This window comes from Siphateles boraxobius, unplaced genomic scaffold, assembly GCF_051911475.1.
Source record: "Siphateles boraxobius isolate OS27281-9 unplaced genomic scaffold, OSU_SipBor_1 195, whole genome shotgun sequence".
Lineage (NCBI taxonomy): Eukaryota > Metazoa > Chordata > Actinopteri > Cypriniformes > Leuciscidae > Siphateles > Siphateles boraxobius.
Genome location: NW_027508805.1, coordinates 475,001 through 493,286, shown reverse-complemented (window position 1 = coordinate 493,286; position 18,286 = coordinate 475,001). Strand labels below are relative to the sequence as shown.

General features: G+C 38.1%; 1 protein-coding gene across 1 annotated transcript in view; it reads left to right on the top strand.

Annotated features, from left to right (window-relative positions):
- The window catches only part of LOC143744097 (transcription factor 7-like 1-B), a 76,981-nt gene that overhangs the window by 38,871 nt on the left and 19,824 nt on the right, over positions 1-18,286 (top strand). The window contains 1 exon segment of the mRNA XM_077235490.1: positions 4,361-4,444. Within this exon segment, the coding sequence (XP_077091605.1) occupies positions 4,361-4,444 (84 nt within the window).

Genomic DNA, 18,286 nt, shown 5'->3' with positions numbered 1-18,286 from the left:
GTCTGTCTTGTTTTAAGGGCACCTGCAACACATTAGCACAGCGCCTGAAGTGCGCTGTAAATGGTAATTGGCAAATTGAGTTTATGTGTGTGTTTCCAGTCTCATGTCATTGTAAACACTTACTACAGGATTGCAGCGCAGAAACGCTCCACTTTCTCTTTCCGCCCAAAGCACTTTTCCGATAGTAAGCAGCCTTGTCTCTAGGAGCCGAGTTCTGCTGACCAGCACGAGAGGTTTTTTCTTTCTCTCTCGCTCTGAGCCAACTTGAGGACAGTTTTAGTGGGCCAGAGTCTGACCACAGCGGCACCAGTGTTTATATAGAGCTGAAGTGTTAAATGGACAGGATGCCAGCGTGAAACAGAGACAGGAATTATGTTGGGCTGAGCTGTTGAAAAATGTCTGAAAAGACACAAAAAAGGGAGAAAATAAATAATTTTAGTTGTAGATGGGAGTGAACTTGTGAAGGTTTTCCTCATCTTGTTCTGTGCTCTCGGAATCACCAGTCTACGACAACCGTCCCATTCTTAGAAGAAAAGGTTCTATATGGAACCTTCAAAAGTTCCGTCCGGCGCTTCATATATAGAACCTTCCGGGAGTTCCATCATGGAAGCAGAAAGTATTATCACTAGAATAAATGGAAATAATCTGTTTAACATGAAAGTATTACGCAAGCATTTAAGAAATTTCTCCTTATATAGAACTTTTTTGGCATAAAGCGTTCTTTAAAATTGAGTCAAGAACCCTAGAGTTCTATATTGAACACCACTGAAGCTTTTTTCTAGTAGTTCAGAAATACTGAAACTGTCAATTCTATTCAGGTCAGTTCAATTTACATTTATTTGTATAGCGTTTTGCGCAATACATATATATAGTTTCAATTTAGCGTGATTTGTTATCAGAGGTGAGTGTGTTAAAGTAATGTCCGAAATGTACAGTTCTAAGAAAATACAGATCATGCTGTTTGCTGACATCATGTATTCATTTAGGCAGAAACAATGAGCTCATTTAAGCAATTATTACAAGTTATGAACATAATTATTACAAATTTGGCTCAGCCACACGTGGCCTGCTATTACCAAAATCCAACAGAAAATGACCATATTAACATCGTTAATACATGTCCCTGTTCTATTGTGTGTGATTTGCGCCTTTTAAAATAAAGTAGTTGTTGAAAAAAGTTTTTTTTTCTTATTACTGTCGTGATCTTTAATCCAAATATTGTAAAATTATTTATTTATTCATTCGTTTGTAAAACATATTTGAAATATCATTTACCATGGAAATCGTACGTTTTAAAAATGAGCAAATTTTACATGTTCAATAGGGATTCATTATTTGATTGATTGGTCAATTGATTGAAAATGTCACTATGGAAATCGTATACATATGGAAATGTTGTAACATTTAGTTGTAAATGCGTATTTTACAACTAATTCCCCCCCCCCCCCCCCCCCCCCACAAAGCATATTGTGCAAGCACTGGCATTGTTTAAAGCACTGGTAACGATCAGAGACAGATCTACTGGAACGAGACCTCTTTACTGGAAGACGCTGTAATGTTAACAATACTTTTTATGACTTAATATGTAGATCTGTGTGTGTTTATATCTTGGCCTGGACTCCATTAGTGGGATATGACCAACTAAAGAGAGTAATAATGCTTGCCTTCTGTTTCTCTGTAGCCCAGTATTCAGTTTAGGTGTGTGTGTGTGTGTGTGTGTGTGTGTGGGGCAGGGGATAGTAGGCGAGATGACTGATGTCGACCCCAAGCATTTCCTCTGTTGTGGATGGGAACGAGGGGCCCGATCTGCCCCCCCGAGTCACCCAGCTGTCAGGAAACAATACCCTTGGCCTGCTCAGACAAAACCCATTCCTGAAAATGTTTTTTTCCCTTTCTCTATCGCTCCCGCTCCCTCCCCTCTTCCTTCTGTGTGTATAATGTCTTTTCCATTTTTAACCATAGCCGTGTAAACTTCCTTCCTATGATCGCTCCGTTGGAAAGCAAGGTCGAAGATGTAAAAGTGGACCGGACTCCTCATTAATTCATTAGCGGCACGGATGAGGATTCGTATTTTCCGGCTGGATTTGAGCGATATCCGAGACCAGGACCAGTTTATTGAATCCAATGATTATATTTCCATCATATTATAATGCTGCAGTGTGTTTATCAGAGCAGGACGCGAGAGTTTGTCTTCACCAAGTCAGATGCTGATTGCGGATAATTGTGGATAATTAGCCAATAAGCATTAAGAAGAAACACAATTGGTTTGATTTTTTTTAGAGAGGCCATCATCCAATCAGTGTGCAGCGAGCTGTTCTTGATAACGCCAGTGTGTTTTTTTTAATTTACATTTTGCATATAACCACACATAATGCAATACATGTCATTTTTTTTGTTTTCAACATCTCTGACTGCAATAGGACAATATGTCATGAAATTGCTGAAAAAATGTGCATAAAATGGTCATAAAATAGTTAGTTTTTATTAGGGTTTAATGATATTTCACACCATTTTGGATATTTACCAAATATAAATATGCATATTTCATATTTTCAATTATAAAGTGAATCCTAAATAAAATTGCAGCATTTAAAACTATATTTTTTTTAAATTTATAATGTATTTATTTATAGACAAAATGGTTTAGAATTTAATATTTGCCATTTATCAGTTAGGATATTTATCAGAAAATAATTTTCACCTTATTGTTGGCATTGCTCTTCTGGCTCTATTAATTTCTAAAGTAAAAAAAAAACTTTTATAGTGTACACTAAGTGTAGTTTTACACAAGAATACCATTTTAGTCTTTCTAATTCAAAGTTGTATGCGTTACATGCCATTTCCCTGTAGCCTAATTATTTGTGAAAATTACTCCGTGAACGTTGTTTCAAAGTAAATCCTACATAATTTTTTCCCAGTGTACCTTTAGGAAGTTTTTATTTCCTCTTGACTTTAACGCGCTCTGCTCAAACACTAGTATGAGAATATTAGCTCCAACTAAATTCTCGAGCAGCCTAAAGAAATCTGTGCACATGAAAATCTGCTGTATCCGGCAGTTAAAACTGATATATAAACCAGATGTTTGAACTGCACTGAGACTTCAGCTATGACCATAACAAGAAGATCTGAACACAACCTCTGCATTCATTACAAACCGCATTGTGCATTCGTGATTATCAGCGCACCTGTTTGGCCCACGGTGGAATACACACTCGAAGAGATCGGGATGGTGTTTGCTCTCGTCCTGATAGTTGAAGTGATACAGGGAGAGGTCAAAAGTGCAGGGATATTCACTTGAGCATTATATATGTGGCTGTGTTTTTACCACGGTCCAGTTTTCCCACCTCTCTCCATGGGATTTCCTCTCAGCTGTCCCCTACACACACACACATACACATATACTGTATACACACACACACACACTCCCTCGATAGACGCCCACAGCTGGGCTCTGGGAGGAACACATTCTCCGACAAACACAGATTTCACACTTTCACTGTCTCTCCGTCTTACACACACACACACACGATACAGACACAGGTGTCTGCCAGAAGAATTGCTCTCCGCTGACCGTTCGACTTATTTATGAGCCTCTGAGAGGCAGATCTCATGCTGGAAGATTCTGTTAAGTCTCTTTTCAATTTGACATTTGTTTCACTCATTCAATCATAGTTAGTCATCAGAAAAAAACTTGTCTAGACACACACACACACACACACACACACACACACACACACACACACACACACACACACACACACACACACACACACACACACACACACACACACACACACACACACACACACACACACACTCACACACACACACACACACACACATACAGACTGCTCCGTTTTAAAAGGTGCTTTTGTTAACGGGTCTGACAAAACGTGTTGGTCGACTTTGCCACCCACTGAGGTGAAGTTTCTGCAACTGTTTTGAACCAGAACTTTCCCATTGAACTTTAAAGTAGTGAAGTTAAAATGGACAATTCTTTTATGGAATATTGCAGGATTTATTATAAATGATTTATCTGTGCACATTAATATTGTTTTAAATTCATGTTTCTGGTAATCTTGAATCTAGAATAATTTCTCTTGCAGCATCTCTTCTCTTCTCTGATGACGAGGGCGGGGCAATAACCTGTCACTCACATGAGATTAGCCAATAGCAAAACACAACCAATCAATCAATTCCCCACAGACCACATTTGTTCTTGTTCCAGAAGCCGTTTCACTCGGATATATGGCACAATAGGAAAGAAAAGTCTAGAGCAACTTCCCTTTCATTCCGACTTTAAATGGAAGATGTGAATTAAAACACAGTATTGCTAATCTGCCTTTTTGTTTTTCAACAGTATTTGCATATGAAATGGCCTCTTCTGGATGTTCCAGGCACAGCAGCACTCAAAGACTCACGATCACCTACTCCAGGACACTTAGTGAGTATCACACACACACACACACACACACACATAAACATACAGCGGCCAAAGAAAGTATTCAGACACTTCAGCATGTTATTGCATCAGATGGAAAAATCTAAAACTAACAGGCATTTATTGTACAGACAGAATTTCACAAAAATTTGGTTGGTTTTGAATAATGCAACAAGGGATATACTGTTTTAAAATAAGACACTCAATTCAGCACTTTCTGGTTGTCAAACTTAGTGATTGTTCACCCTAAAATGAAAATTGTCATCATTTAATTCACCTTCATAGTCTTTCATTCATCTACCTTTAAAGTCAGCATGAAATCAAAACTGATCCTGTTGATGAGCCACATGTATTTTATTACCGGTCTTGTAGCGAATGATTCATCCATGCAAGTTTTGCCTTTTGTTTTGAGCCCGTAATCTTTAATCAAAATGTCTTTAATCAAACTTAATCTTCCTGTGATGAGCCACACTTGTCTTAGTTGACGTATACAAGGCCGCGCTGCAATCAAGCCGATCGCATTCAGATGTTTTTCTGTACCGCATCTCTGAGATTGAGTTTTTAAGTGGTGTTGTCAGGCGATGTTTATTGACACGTATAAAGGCTACCTGAGCTTGTGTTGATGTGGGTGGCCATGCAAAGCGATTGATAGTGCTGTTGTTTGGCATGAAGAGGGCAAATTAAAAAGCTCATTGCTTCCAACCTACAATGTATTTGAAAACTACATTAATTCATTTTCTACATGATCACTTAAAGTCAAGTCTTAGGCCCTGTCCACACGGAGACGCGTTTAGCTGTATACGTACAAATTTTGTATCGTATTGGCGCTTCGTCCAGACGGATCCGGCGTTTCGGGACACTGAAACCGCTATTTTTTTGAAACGGGTCCCAGAGTGGATAAATCTGAAAACGTCAAACTTGCGTTTTCGTGTGTACGGCCAATCCGTACATTTTGTGAAACGATGATGTCATCACACCACGTGTCAGCATTAGTCACACATGTCGTGTTGGGTTCGTATAGAGCGCACAAGGTTATGCGCACGCTCCAATCTTCTTCTCCTGTTTAGTGCATCTCTGTGGCAGAATTACAGCGCCACATACTGGTCTGGCATGTAGACCACATCGTTTTCAGTCGGTTTCAGTAGTTTCATTTGTACGCATATATTTCTTGAGACGACGCAGTGTTTACGAAAAAAAATTTAGAACGAGGGAAAAAAAAGATCGGATAGGGAAAGCTCTGGCTTCGTGTGGATGTGGCCTTAAAATCAATTTTGGTTTCACTGCAGGCACATTACATGAAATGAAAGCTATATTTCCAAAATGTTTCTGGCTTAAACCAGAAAGGTTGGTACATCTATTAGGGCTGTACAATATTGGGAAAATATGCGATGTTGAGTATTGCGAATTTCTTGCGATATAACATTTCCTTTTTTACTTTTACATTTTACTTTTTTTTAATCATTTATATGTAATGATCATACTAAATAAATGGGTAGGCTAATAGATATTCTTCTGATCTTCAGTTTTTTCAGAAGGAGTTACACTTGCAACACTTTGATTAATAGCTGTCTGTGAGACGCTGTTATTGTTACTTGGCATTTCGTTAGCAGTTTTGGTAGATTTGGGCTTACACTTTTTGAAGTATTCATACAGCTCCCTGAGGTTGCGTTCTAGATGACTGTGGAGATTAGTTTCCCCTTTCCCCTGACAATTTTTCGGCACGGCTCAGTGACACCGTCACCAATGTTCACATATCGCATTTTTTGCGCATGCAAATTCGTTATTTCAAATGCAGGCGTGCGGCAAGCGCGCTCAAAATGAAAGCACATTTGCCAGGCCCGCCTATGCCGCAACGAGATGAGAACATCTCAACTTGTCAGAATGCCGCAAACTCATCGCAGGTGATGTGAGAGAAAAATCAGCTTCGCCCTTTCCGTAACAACATGGGAAGCTCGGCCGAACAGCTGATCATAGCTGTACAGGGCGGGGTTTTATTTCTCATCTCCATAAATATATCTAGTAGTAAATCTAATGCAAGGGCTAGAAATCAATGAATCCTTTGCTGATACTTCCTCGTCATCATGGAAAGCGCTCAGCGCAGTTCATGGTTGCATAGCAACGACAGACGCAAGCGCTTGTTGAAGGGAGGTGAACGTTTTTCAGGCGTTTTAGACGCGATATGTGAACGGCACCTTACACAGTACCTGCATTTGTGACACGCCTTCTCTATTGAAGCCAAAATATTGCCGTATTTCAGACGCACAGGTCTTTTTAGGCACAGGTTCTTCGCTGTTGTCATTTTCCTCGCTTGTCTCTACTCCCGCCATTAGTTTTTACTTTCCACTCTCGTCTCACTAGGTTTCCCTTGGGCCCGATCTAGCCAATAGCATAATAGCACCTACTGGGGAGGCGGGTATGAAGATAGAAAGGCCCCATCTGATTGGTCGAATTTGGATAAACAACCTATGCATGCGTGCAACACACAAATGCTTGGCACATAAAATAAATGTAATTTATCGCACCTCTCTGCGATACGGATATCGCATATACTATTATCGCGATGACGATAATTTTTCGATATATTGTGCAGCCCTAACATCTATGTCCCTCCTTACACCCGTTCACACCGCCAGCGACATGATCCCATTCATTTCATTGGAGGGCTGGCGACACGAGCGACGCGAAAGTTCAGAAATGTCAACTTTATGCAAATGAGAAGCGAATTTCACGAGCGATAACCAATAGGAGTGAAGACTGTCAGTAGAGCTCACACACCGTCTCGAGTCTCGACTGAAGGCACTGAAGGCACAGACACTGTTTTATATAATTTGACTGTAACCACATACATGATATAATACAATTATGTAATTATGCATGAAAAACAATCTGTCGACAGTCTTAGTGAGTTTGATTCATGCACTGATAGTTCGTGTCTTGTAATTGTATGATTCAAGTTTAGCTCTGCTGCAGTTCATTTTACAGTTTCCACTGCATTATGTTGATTTTTACGAACAAGAAAATTGATTATTTGTCAAATTTGAATGACGTTTTGACAGTATGAGTGAGTTTAATTTGTCGATCATTAATCGAGTTAATGATTTAATGCACTGAGCACTGCTGTGGTTAATATAACCACACTCTCCAACCGCATAATATTACTAATAAGCCTAATTCTTAGTCAAATTAGACTGATATCTTAGTTTTATATATCACTTGTGATTGTACTTTCTATAGATATGGCCAGACGTGCTGCCAATAACATTAGAGCGACAGCACTACGAAAGCGCACAAGCGTCTCCCAGTACAGAGACCAGCGACAAAATGCTGGCGGTGTGAACGGGGCTTTAGTGTGTGTGTTTGATGATGGCTGTCGGATAAGAACGAGCTTCCCTGTTGGCCAGATCTGTGTGAATCCAGTCTGGCTGGTTGGGGGTCAAGAGGGTTTGCATGATGGTAGTGTGTGTCCTCAGCTGATGTGTGTGCTTTGATTCACCTCTGCAAAGCTGATGAGAGATGAGAGATTTATCTCATCTGAGAGATCGTTACATTCTTGCTGTGGTGTGTGTGTGTGTGTGTGTGTGTATACACTAAAAATCTTACTGATCCTTTTAACCAAAAACATTTGACTGGTAACGTTTTTAAAGAAGTCTCTTCTGCTTACCAAGACTGCATTTATTTGATAAAAAAAAAATAACATACTATTATGAAATATTAGTACAATTTAAATCCGTTGTTTTCTATTTGAAATAATTTTTTTCCTGTGATCAAAGCTGAATTTTCAGCATGTCTTCAGTGTCACATGATCCTTCAGAAATCAGTATAATATGATGATTTGCTGCTCAAGAAACATTCTTTTTATTATCAATGTTGAAAACCGTTGTGTGCAATTTATATTTTCAGGATTCTTTGATGAATAGAAAGTTCAAAAGAACAGCATTTATCTGAAATAGAAAGCGTTTTGTAAAATTAAACACTACAGTTCAAAAGTTTTGGGTCAGTAAGAATTTTGTTTTTATTTTTTGGGAAAAGAAATAAAATAAATCAATACTTTTATTCATCAGGGAGGAATTGAATTGGTCAAAATTGACAACAAAGACATTTATAATGTTACAAAAGATTCTATTTCAAATAAATGCTGTTCTTTTGAACTTTTGATCCCAAACGTTCTGACTGGTAGTGTATGTCAGGATGAAACATGCAAACACACAACACGAGGAACCTCAGATTGACCCGTACTAAACCGGTTTAAGTGGAGAGTGGGTGGAAGAGTGACTTTGCGCAATCATTCGTTTTTCAAGTATGACTTGTGTGTCCAAATACTTTTTGGGGCCACCATACATTAAAAAAATGTAAATCAAAGTCTCATGACATTTGAAACAATTTGAATTATCCCTCCATCTGATAATAAATCTGTTTAAATTGCATGACTGAATAATGAAACTGATTAAAGCGTTACCTAATTACTTCCAGGCTGTAAAGAACAGTTCAGCTACTTACCATCTATTAGTGTTTTTTAATGAGGGATTTGTTGCTTTCACTCTGAAATCTCCCTGTGAAAGGGAGACATAATAATTGTGACATAATAAATACAGAAGGATGACTGATGAATGTCATCATTGACTCTTTGGCAGCCAAAGGGCACTGTGTGTGTGTGTGTGTGTGTGTGTGTGTGTGTGTGTGTGTGTGTGTGTGTGTGTGTGTGTGTGTGTGTGTGTGTGTGTGTGTGTGTGTTGTGTTGTGTTGTGTTGTGTTGTGTTGTGTTGTGTTGTGTTGTGTTGTGTTGTGTTGTGTTGTGTTGTGTTGTGTTGTGTTGTGTTGTGTTGTGTTGTGTTGTGTTGTGTGTGTGTGTGTGTGTGTTTGTTTCAGTCTCCGCTACCCGGTTCAGACTCGCTTTGTCCCAGTAACCCCTGAACTCTCTCTAACCTCAATCCCCCATGGGATTGTTCTTAAAAACACAGCATGCCTTGTCTTACCACCCATCCAGACCATTACGCCTTTATTGTATTTACTTAATATCACGTTATAAAATGCATGCACTCGCATTAGGGAATCAGCAGAAAATGCAACGTAATGGCAATCAAATTAGCTGTACTTGAACAGCGAGTATTGAGGATTTGATGAGAACGCAGTCTTCCTTCCTGCCTTTGCTTATTCTTGGCGTTGGCTGGAGGTTTGTTTGAGAACAACATCTGATCTCGAACGTCAGACTGCGCTGAGGACATTTTGCGTCGGGGTGAGAAGAGTGTGACTGAAGACTGACTCGGGTGTGTTTTTATTTATAGAGGAGAATGGCGCCACGAATACGACCTGCTCCGGTGAGCGAAAACTATCACCAAACAAAAAGTGTTGTGATTAAACCAAACTGTCAAAATTGTAAGAATGTCTTATTGTGATTGGCTTGTATTTTCTTGTAATAGCAATTTTATATCTAAAAGTTGCAACTATTTCTCATAATTGTTACTTTATATAGCGCATATGCAAATTACAAGTGCAATTAAAAGAAAGTGAGTGGCAGACGTGAGAAATTTCGCGAAAGTTGTGTTTACAGGAGGCGGACACAATTGTAAGAATTTCTTGTAATTGTGACTAACTCGTTTTTACTTATAATCTCACATCTGCACTTTTAATTTAACTTTTTTCTCACAGTTGTGAGTATTTTCGTAATTGTGACTTCATTTCAAACACAATTACCGGTTTAATTCTTTCGATCTGAGAAAGAAACGAGTGTTGACATGTTTTGTGGTGCTCAGACAGGACAACATAGGTTTGAGTCTAGCTTGCAACATTTCCTAATCCTGTCCACCCTTCTAGAAAATGTACGTTCGACCTATAAATCCTGAAAATTGTTCAAAACAAAAGACTCGGATTAAACAAACAGGACAATCCGATGTTAGTATTCATCCTTCCATTTCTTTCCCAATCCCACATTCTCCCTCAAACACACTCGCATGCTAAGCTTAGTCAGATTGAGCGCATAAGGTCAGTATGCTAATGTGTTATTCTGTTCACTCCTGAACGTTCAATAATTCAGGAGACAGGTTTGATTGGTATTCACCTTAGTGTGTGTGTCTGTGTGAACACAACAGGGCCCTCACTGTTTAGTGTGTGTCAGCATGTGATAAGCTAGGGCAGTTGATTAAGTTAGCATAGTGACGAGGCCTCAGATGGGAAGCTTTGTGGCTTGAGGATTGGGATCCATATTGTACGCAAGCAACCAGCGATTGTGTGGGAGTTTTTCAGGACAACACAGTAGAGAATTGTGAGAACAGTCGTACAGTTCCATGATCCTCTGTCTTTCTCACTCATTTACTCTCTGGAGTCCCATCCATAAAAGAGGCTGAGATGTCAGCAACATGTAAAAATATAAATGCAATCTATTACGTCAAGTCACTTTTATTTCAAATTCTGCTGTAAAGCAGCTCTAAAAAGACAATGGTGTCGTTATTCATCTTCGCGTTTTCTACTTTGTATTTCACAGTTTTGACTATTTCTCATAATTGTTCATTTATACATCACATATGCAAATTCCAAGTTCAATTAGAGGAAATTAAGTGGCAGATATGAGAAATTATGTTAAAGTTATGATTCAGGAAACTCGCAATTGTAAGAATGTTTTGTAGTTGTGACTAATCTTTAATAGCAAGTTTATATCTAAAAGTTGTGACTATTTCTCATAATTGTTACATCACATATGCAAATTATAATTGCAAAAGGAAGAAATTAAGAGAGAAATTAAGTGAAAGTTGTGATTAAAGGAAACTGTCACATTTGTAAGAATATTTCTAACTCGCATTTTCTTGTAATAGCAATTTTATATCTAAAAGTTGGAACTATTTCTCATGTAAAATGTAAAAATAGATATGCAATCTATTACATCAAGTCAAGTCACCTTTATTTAAAATTGTGTTGTGAAGCCGCTCTGAAAAAGACAACAGTGTCATTATTCAGCTGAAGTCAGTTCAGTGTTAATTCAGTTCAATATCTGTGTAAAGTTCATTGATTATGAAACCAGTTCAATTCAGCTATAATCAGCTCTACAGAAGACAAAAGTGTTATTCAGTATTTAGAAGAGTGTTGATTCAGGTTAAATAGGGTTGATTTAAAGGCCATAGTCTCGTCTCATGGCCTAGTGGTCCGTGACTTTAAGCTGTGATGCTCATGCAGGAAAAGCAGGTTCGAATCTGCCGCATTTCCTCATCCAAACAGTGACTGAAAATAACAAGTCCTGAATCTGGGGACAGCCTTGTCAATGCATACTTTTTAGTTTTCATTTCTGTTTGGTGAATTTCTACTAAATATTGTTAAAAAATGATTGGTCATTAAATTTCACCAATTATTTTATTGTATCTGTGTGTGTGTAGCTGCTGTAATACTAAAAACGCTAAGTCAGCTTAAGCTTTTTGTGTAAGTGTGTGTTCCTACCAAATTTGTACCCAGAAGTGAGCTTAACCTGACAATGTAAAAAAAAAAAAAAGGTTCCCACTTTATATTAAGTGTATTAGCTACTGTGCACTTACATTTAAATTAATCATTTGATACAATGCACTTATTGTGTACATTGTACTTGTATTTAAAAATACCTGCTTGTTATTACCTAACCTTTCCCATACCCCGCCTCAATAGCAACACAAGTGTTTTGCAATATGCAAAGTGTCCAAGTTTCTTAGATATACAAAAATGAAAAGTTTTTTTCTGTTATAGTTTCAGTTAAAGTATTTATAACTAGCTGCATAAAAACAGTAGAAGCCTATGCAATGTCCCCATTTAAGTGTGTGTGTGTGTGTGTGTGTGTGTGTGTGTGTGTGTGTGTGTGTGTGTGTGTGTGTGTGTGTGTGTGTGTGTGTGTGTGTGTGTGTGTGTGTGTGTGTGTGTGTGTGTGTGTCTGTCTAAATGCTGATGTCATGTTCTGCCCACTCTTACATCCGCTTCCTGCTTTGGTGATAAACAAGCCTCTGCTATCCCAGCATGCCATGCAGTCTCGTTTTTTCCTTTTCTTTTTCTTTCCTCCTTTTTTGAAAGGACTCCACAAAGACTCAGAACCTCCCAGTGGAAAGGAGAGAGCAGCACACACACACACACACACTCTCTCACTCACACTAACACAGACAGACAAACTCGCATAAATACACACACACACACACACACACTCTCTCTCTCACTCACACAAACACAGACCGACAAACTCACATAAACACACACACACATAGTCTATCTCTCTCTCTCACTCACACACACACTCACACAAACAAACTCACTCACACAAACAGACAGACAAACTCACATAAACACGCACTCTCTCTCTCACTCACACACACACTCTCTCTCACTCACACAAACACAGGGGGACAAACTCACATAAACAAGCACTCTCGCTCTCTCTCTCTCTCTCTCTCACACACACACACACACACACACACACGGGACTCAGGAGGTTGTTTGGTCCGTTGGTAACTCTTGTACCCAGGGGCTGTTTGCCTAGTAATTTATCTCAGATGTGAAGGATTGAGAAGCATGTTTGGCTGAGTGAAATCCCCCATCCCTCTTGAACATGTTCTCCTCCACCCGTCCCAGCAGCGCCGTGCCCTCTTGGCCAGACCGACACACACTCAATCTGCACAAACCCTGCGCCAGCTCCTGACACACACTAATGCCGTTTAGCTTCCCTTACTGCGGCTCTGCTTTTTGACATACTCTCACACACTCGTGTCCTGTTGATACTGAATACCAAAATGCCCTCAATTTGGCAGTCTGGGAGTACTTGACAGCTTGTTCGTGAAATTTAAAAGCCGTTGAGTCTTTCAGCGCCACAGATCGTCTGCCCCCTATTGACAGGATTTTGATCAGGACTTCAGAATACTAGATATTAGACTTAGATGAGATGAAATTAAGACACGTTCCTGCCAGTCTTATAGTTTATCAATCAACTCATTCCAAAGGAAATCTAGTTTTCTTCCGAATAACTTTTTCTGCCTCTAAAACAACTTTTTCGGCTCTTATTTGACACCTGTCATACAGAGACCGATTTATTTACCGTCCAATCACGCCCTGATGGATAAAGTGAAGTTCTACCATACTTTTCTTTTCTTTTTCTTTTATTGAATTTGCATTCTTAATCATGTTGTTGTTGTTATTAAACCAAATGCATTTGCGAATGTGATTTTAAAGGTGTAGTCTGCAATTTTTTTTGTCTGATACAATATCGGATAATTTTGGATAATTGTGTACACATTTAAATTACCTTTGTTGTCATTTAGTGAACTAGAGCATTGTTTCTCATCCATTTTGACTTAAAAAGGCTCCACTGTATACAACAATCATCAAGCCCCTTGATTTTTCCTGTTGTTTGTGATTTAGGGGTTTTAAAAATATTTTTTACTTGCAATTCAAAGCTTGGCATGACTTAAAAAAAATTATATTGATTATAAAAAATAAGATTTTATTAGTTTACATGACTTTCCCAGCTCTAGAAATCAACCTTTTAAAACAAGGCCACCTCATATTTCAAGGATTTTATAGATTGTGTTGTCAAGTAGAAAAATGTAAAATAGAAATATACACATTTTTTGTTGTTGTTGTTTTAGCTTAATAATGGTTTTGTCTTATTTTAAATCTTTTAATGTATTTTGAGGTCCCCTGGACGAGAACCGCTGCACTAGAGTGGTGAAGTTAAGTCTGTTATACTGTTAAATGTAATATTTGAGCCAATCTCAAAATTAATATACATACATTTATCCAATGATGCCTAAATTCACTTTTAAGTTGTCTAGTATTTAGGGCTGCAACAACTAATCGATAAAATCGATTATAATCGATTATGAAAATCGTTGTCAACGAATGTCATTATCGATTAGTTGGTCTGCTTACGTCACGGGGAGCGTTTACTGGTACGCACACACACGCAAGGTCTCTCTCCCTCAGGCGCTCTGCCGAGCGCGCGCGCTACACTGTTTGGAGCAGTCTCTTCTGTCTCTCATGCGCGCTCTTGCTTGCGCGCTCTAGATTTCGGGAGTTTGAACTAATTCGCGGGCATCAGGGAGCCGCAATCAATATGCGGGAGACTTCCGGGATGTCTGTATTTTGTCTCGAGCATCAGGTTGTGCAATCAGTTCGCTCCCAACGTAAGTGATGGATTAAAATAGCGCTACCGCAGAAATAGGTTAAATTAAAACGGTGTTTACAAAGTGAAGCATTAAATACAAAGGCAGTTAATAACAGCAGCAGTAAAATATTGTTTTTTAGTCACTGTACTCAGTGGTTTTCAGCGAATGCTTGTGCACTAATGCATAATTTCTCCTGTCCTTTACTCAAGCCTGTTAGCTTGCTGGGTAACGTTACCTCCATTCCGTTCTCTTTTTATAGCATTTGTCTACTAAGTTTTAATTGTTTTTCAAACGCGATCTACTGCGGCTCTACATTCACACAATTGTTTTCAGTCTTTCTATATTTATTTAATCAATTTATCCTTATATTATATTCTTTTATATATTATATATATAATATATATTATATTCTTTATCCTTATATTCCTTATATATAATTAATTTTAAATAAAAATTAAATTATATATTTTAGATGTTTTTAGTTTGTTTTTAGTTCAGATATTCACATCTGAACAACATGTCTGTGTAAATTTGTTTTAACAAAAATTGTGTTAAAACATAATATGTTGGATATCATTTTTTTAACAATAATCATGTTTGTCAACTTGCCATCAGCAATTATCATTAAAAACAATGCAAATATTGATATTAGTAAAACTCAATGTGTGGCTTTTGCACTTTTTAAAGTACACTTTTACACATAAATACCCTGATTTACGGTTTTATTTAGTTATAATAAAAAAAAAAAGTAATTTAATTTCTATCCGATTAATCGATTAATCGAAAAAATAATCGTCTGATTAATCGATTATCAAAATAATCGTTAGGTGCAGCCCTACTAGTATTTAAACCGTTGTTTTATGTTTTATTTTTTCACAATATTTTTAAAACTGGCCATTTTAACAGTGATAGGCTATAACATTCAAATAATTAACTTCAATATTGGCGTTCCTAATTGTTAGTGTTTATTATGGAAACAAACCGAAAAATGGCTTGCTTGGTTATTTTTGCATTACAGTGCGATATCAGTGCTGTAACATCAAAAATAAAATTGATGCTGTAACCTCAAATAATAATAAAAAATGATCTTTTATAATAAACAACAAAAAGTAGTGTGCCGAGTAAAATGGTAGCCATCACAGCATTTTGATGTCGTCGAGTGATGGCAAATATAAATGAGTGAGGTGATCTTTAATGTCTTTCCTCACCTTATAGGCCTAAAGCAGTTCTGCTCACACCCACACTCCAGAATGTGTTTCAGCAATGTTTTCAGGATGATGAAATATTGATGCAGTCATTCCCCAGTCCTACAGATGTGCTGCCCGAACCACAACATCTCTCACTCGCTTTTACTAACAAACACAAATGTGAACTAGATTGCCACTTCATTCATTCGTGGAGGTTTCATTATCCTAAATGAATGTTATAATTACATGGCGTGCATGTACATCATGCTCTGCTCGTGTGTTATCTGTTGTCTTGGAGTTGTCAGTGCATTGAGTGATTGTTGTGTAAGAGATTGTCAGGTACAGTTTGTGTGCACAGGGCTTTGGTGTGGCATTGGGTGTGAGTCTGTCTGGCTCAGCGCTCAGCTCTCACGGCATTCCTTGGTGCGCGGCCAGATTGCTTCATGCTTGTCATTAGGGCTGCACAATATATCTGAATTATTGAAATATCGCAAATGTGCATTTCATGATATGCATATTCCAAAGGCTTGCGATAACTGAATGATTTTAGTACTTCAAAAAGTTTATTCAAGACAGATAGCAGAGAATAGACTGGACACATGACTGCTATATAGAGCTGGGTATTGTTAGGAATTTCACAATTCGATTCGATTTCGATTCTTGAGGCTTCGATTCGATTTCGATTCGATATTGATTTATTAGCTTCGATATCGATTCAATAATTAGTAAATACACAAGTAATTAAGTACCTGAGTATATTTTTAAATAATGTGTGCAGTATTACCAATGTTTAAGAACAAATTGACCCCAGGATGTTTCCTGTCATGGTTTATTTAGCAGAACAAACTGTACAATATTGTACATGTGTTGAATACAAACCACAACTGTAACAAACTGGTGCTTTATTAACACACCTCTGCATGTGTGCATGTAACTGTAATAGAAAGTATATTTCTTTCTTCCTATACATTCAAGTTATAAAATAAATGTAAACGAAACACAAAATGTGCATACTCATAAAAAAAATGCGCTTCGTGAGGCACATTTGCACACACACGCACGGACTCTCTGTCGTGCGCGCGCTACGCGGTTTGGAGCTCGCGAGCTCTAGATTTCGGGAGATTTGAACTAATTTGCGTACATCAGGGAGCCGATATAAATATGCCGGAGACTCCCGGAGACTTATTGTTGTTGTTCTTATTATCATTTAGGGGGGCTTAGGAACATTTTGGGGTAGCTTCAGCCCCCCTAAAATAGGCCTAACAACGTCCCTGATTGGCGGTGCAGGCTTGAACGGAGTGCAGCTGCTGTCCGTCATCTTGCTGTTTTGGTAAAGCGCGTCTTGTACAACGCTGAACACTAACATATAACACGTAATTAACATATAACGCTCGGTACGTATTTAGTTCTCTTCTGCAGCCTATGTGGCCAAATACACACAAAATTAGGTCAAAATGCCCGTCTTAGTGAGTATTCACTTAAACAGTCAGTTATATTAAGTGAACGTAAACAGTTGAGAAAGAAAATGCGCGTGTAACAGTGAATTGGATCCATGCATTAGCTCTTAAAGTGACAGCAGCCTAATATTCCTGCTGCTGTCTGTCATTAATTATAATCAAACAACAGAAGACGGAGAGAAAATAACTCGCTGCTCTCGACTGAATAACTTTTGTAGCTTTAAAAAGAATTTGAAAACAAAGCTGTTTTATTTTTATATTTGATTATTCAATTTCTGTTTTGTACATTATCATATCGCATATCACATTATTTACAGAGTTATCGCATATCACACTTTCAATAATCGTGCAGTCCTACTTGTCACCCACACATACAGATATATATATCCTCGTATATCCTCTGATACATAAGCAACCACTGGCCTCTCTTTACCCAAGAACCATTGTGGTTTTACATCTGACACGCATTCTGCTAAATGCACAACAAATTCAATGGCAATGGCAAGCTTTTCTCAATTAAGTATCATTGCTTCAGGTTCTCAATTTGTTCAAGACAAGTAAACTGTCGGTTGTAAAATAAAGAGCAAAGTAAACCGTGCTTTATGGGTATCTAACAGCATCAAGTGTTCAAGTCATACATTTACAAATGTAGAAAAAACACTAGTTTATTAATAAACAATTCAAATGTTTAATGCATAATCCTTAGTTTGGCCGGTTCTTTGTGGCAAAGTTTTAGCTCCTTTACAAGATTAGCATACTGCCCTTCAGACTCTCTGTTCTTTAAGATTGGGTTCTTTTAAAGAAAATAAAAAGCTCGTCTTCACAGGACGATGATGATGATGATGATGATGAAGTGTCCATGTTTTCTCAGCTGTCGGCGCGCAAGTTTTGGAATGTTGAAGCTCTGAAAGTCGCAAATTCGCGTCGCGGCTGATGTGAATGGTTTTGACGCGAACTATTCGCACTCGAACTATTCGCTTTTTCGTTACGCGTCCGGTGGGAAAGGGCCTTAAGTCTTAAATTATTGAATTATTTTCTTTAGCTAGTACTGATTGGATCTTATTCAGTTCACTAACCCTACGTACGAGTAAAAGTGATGCT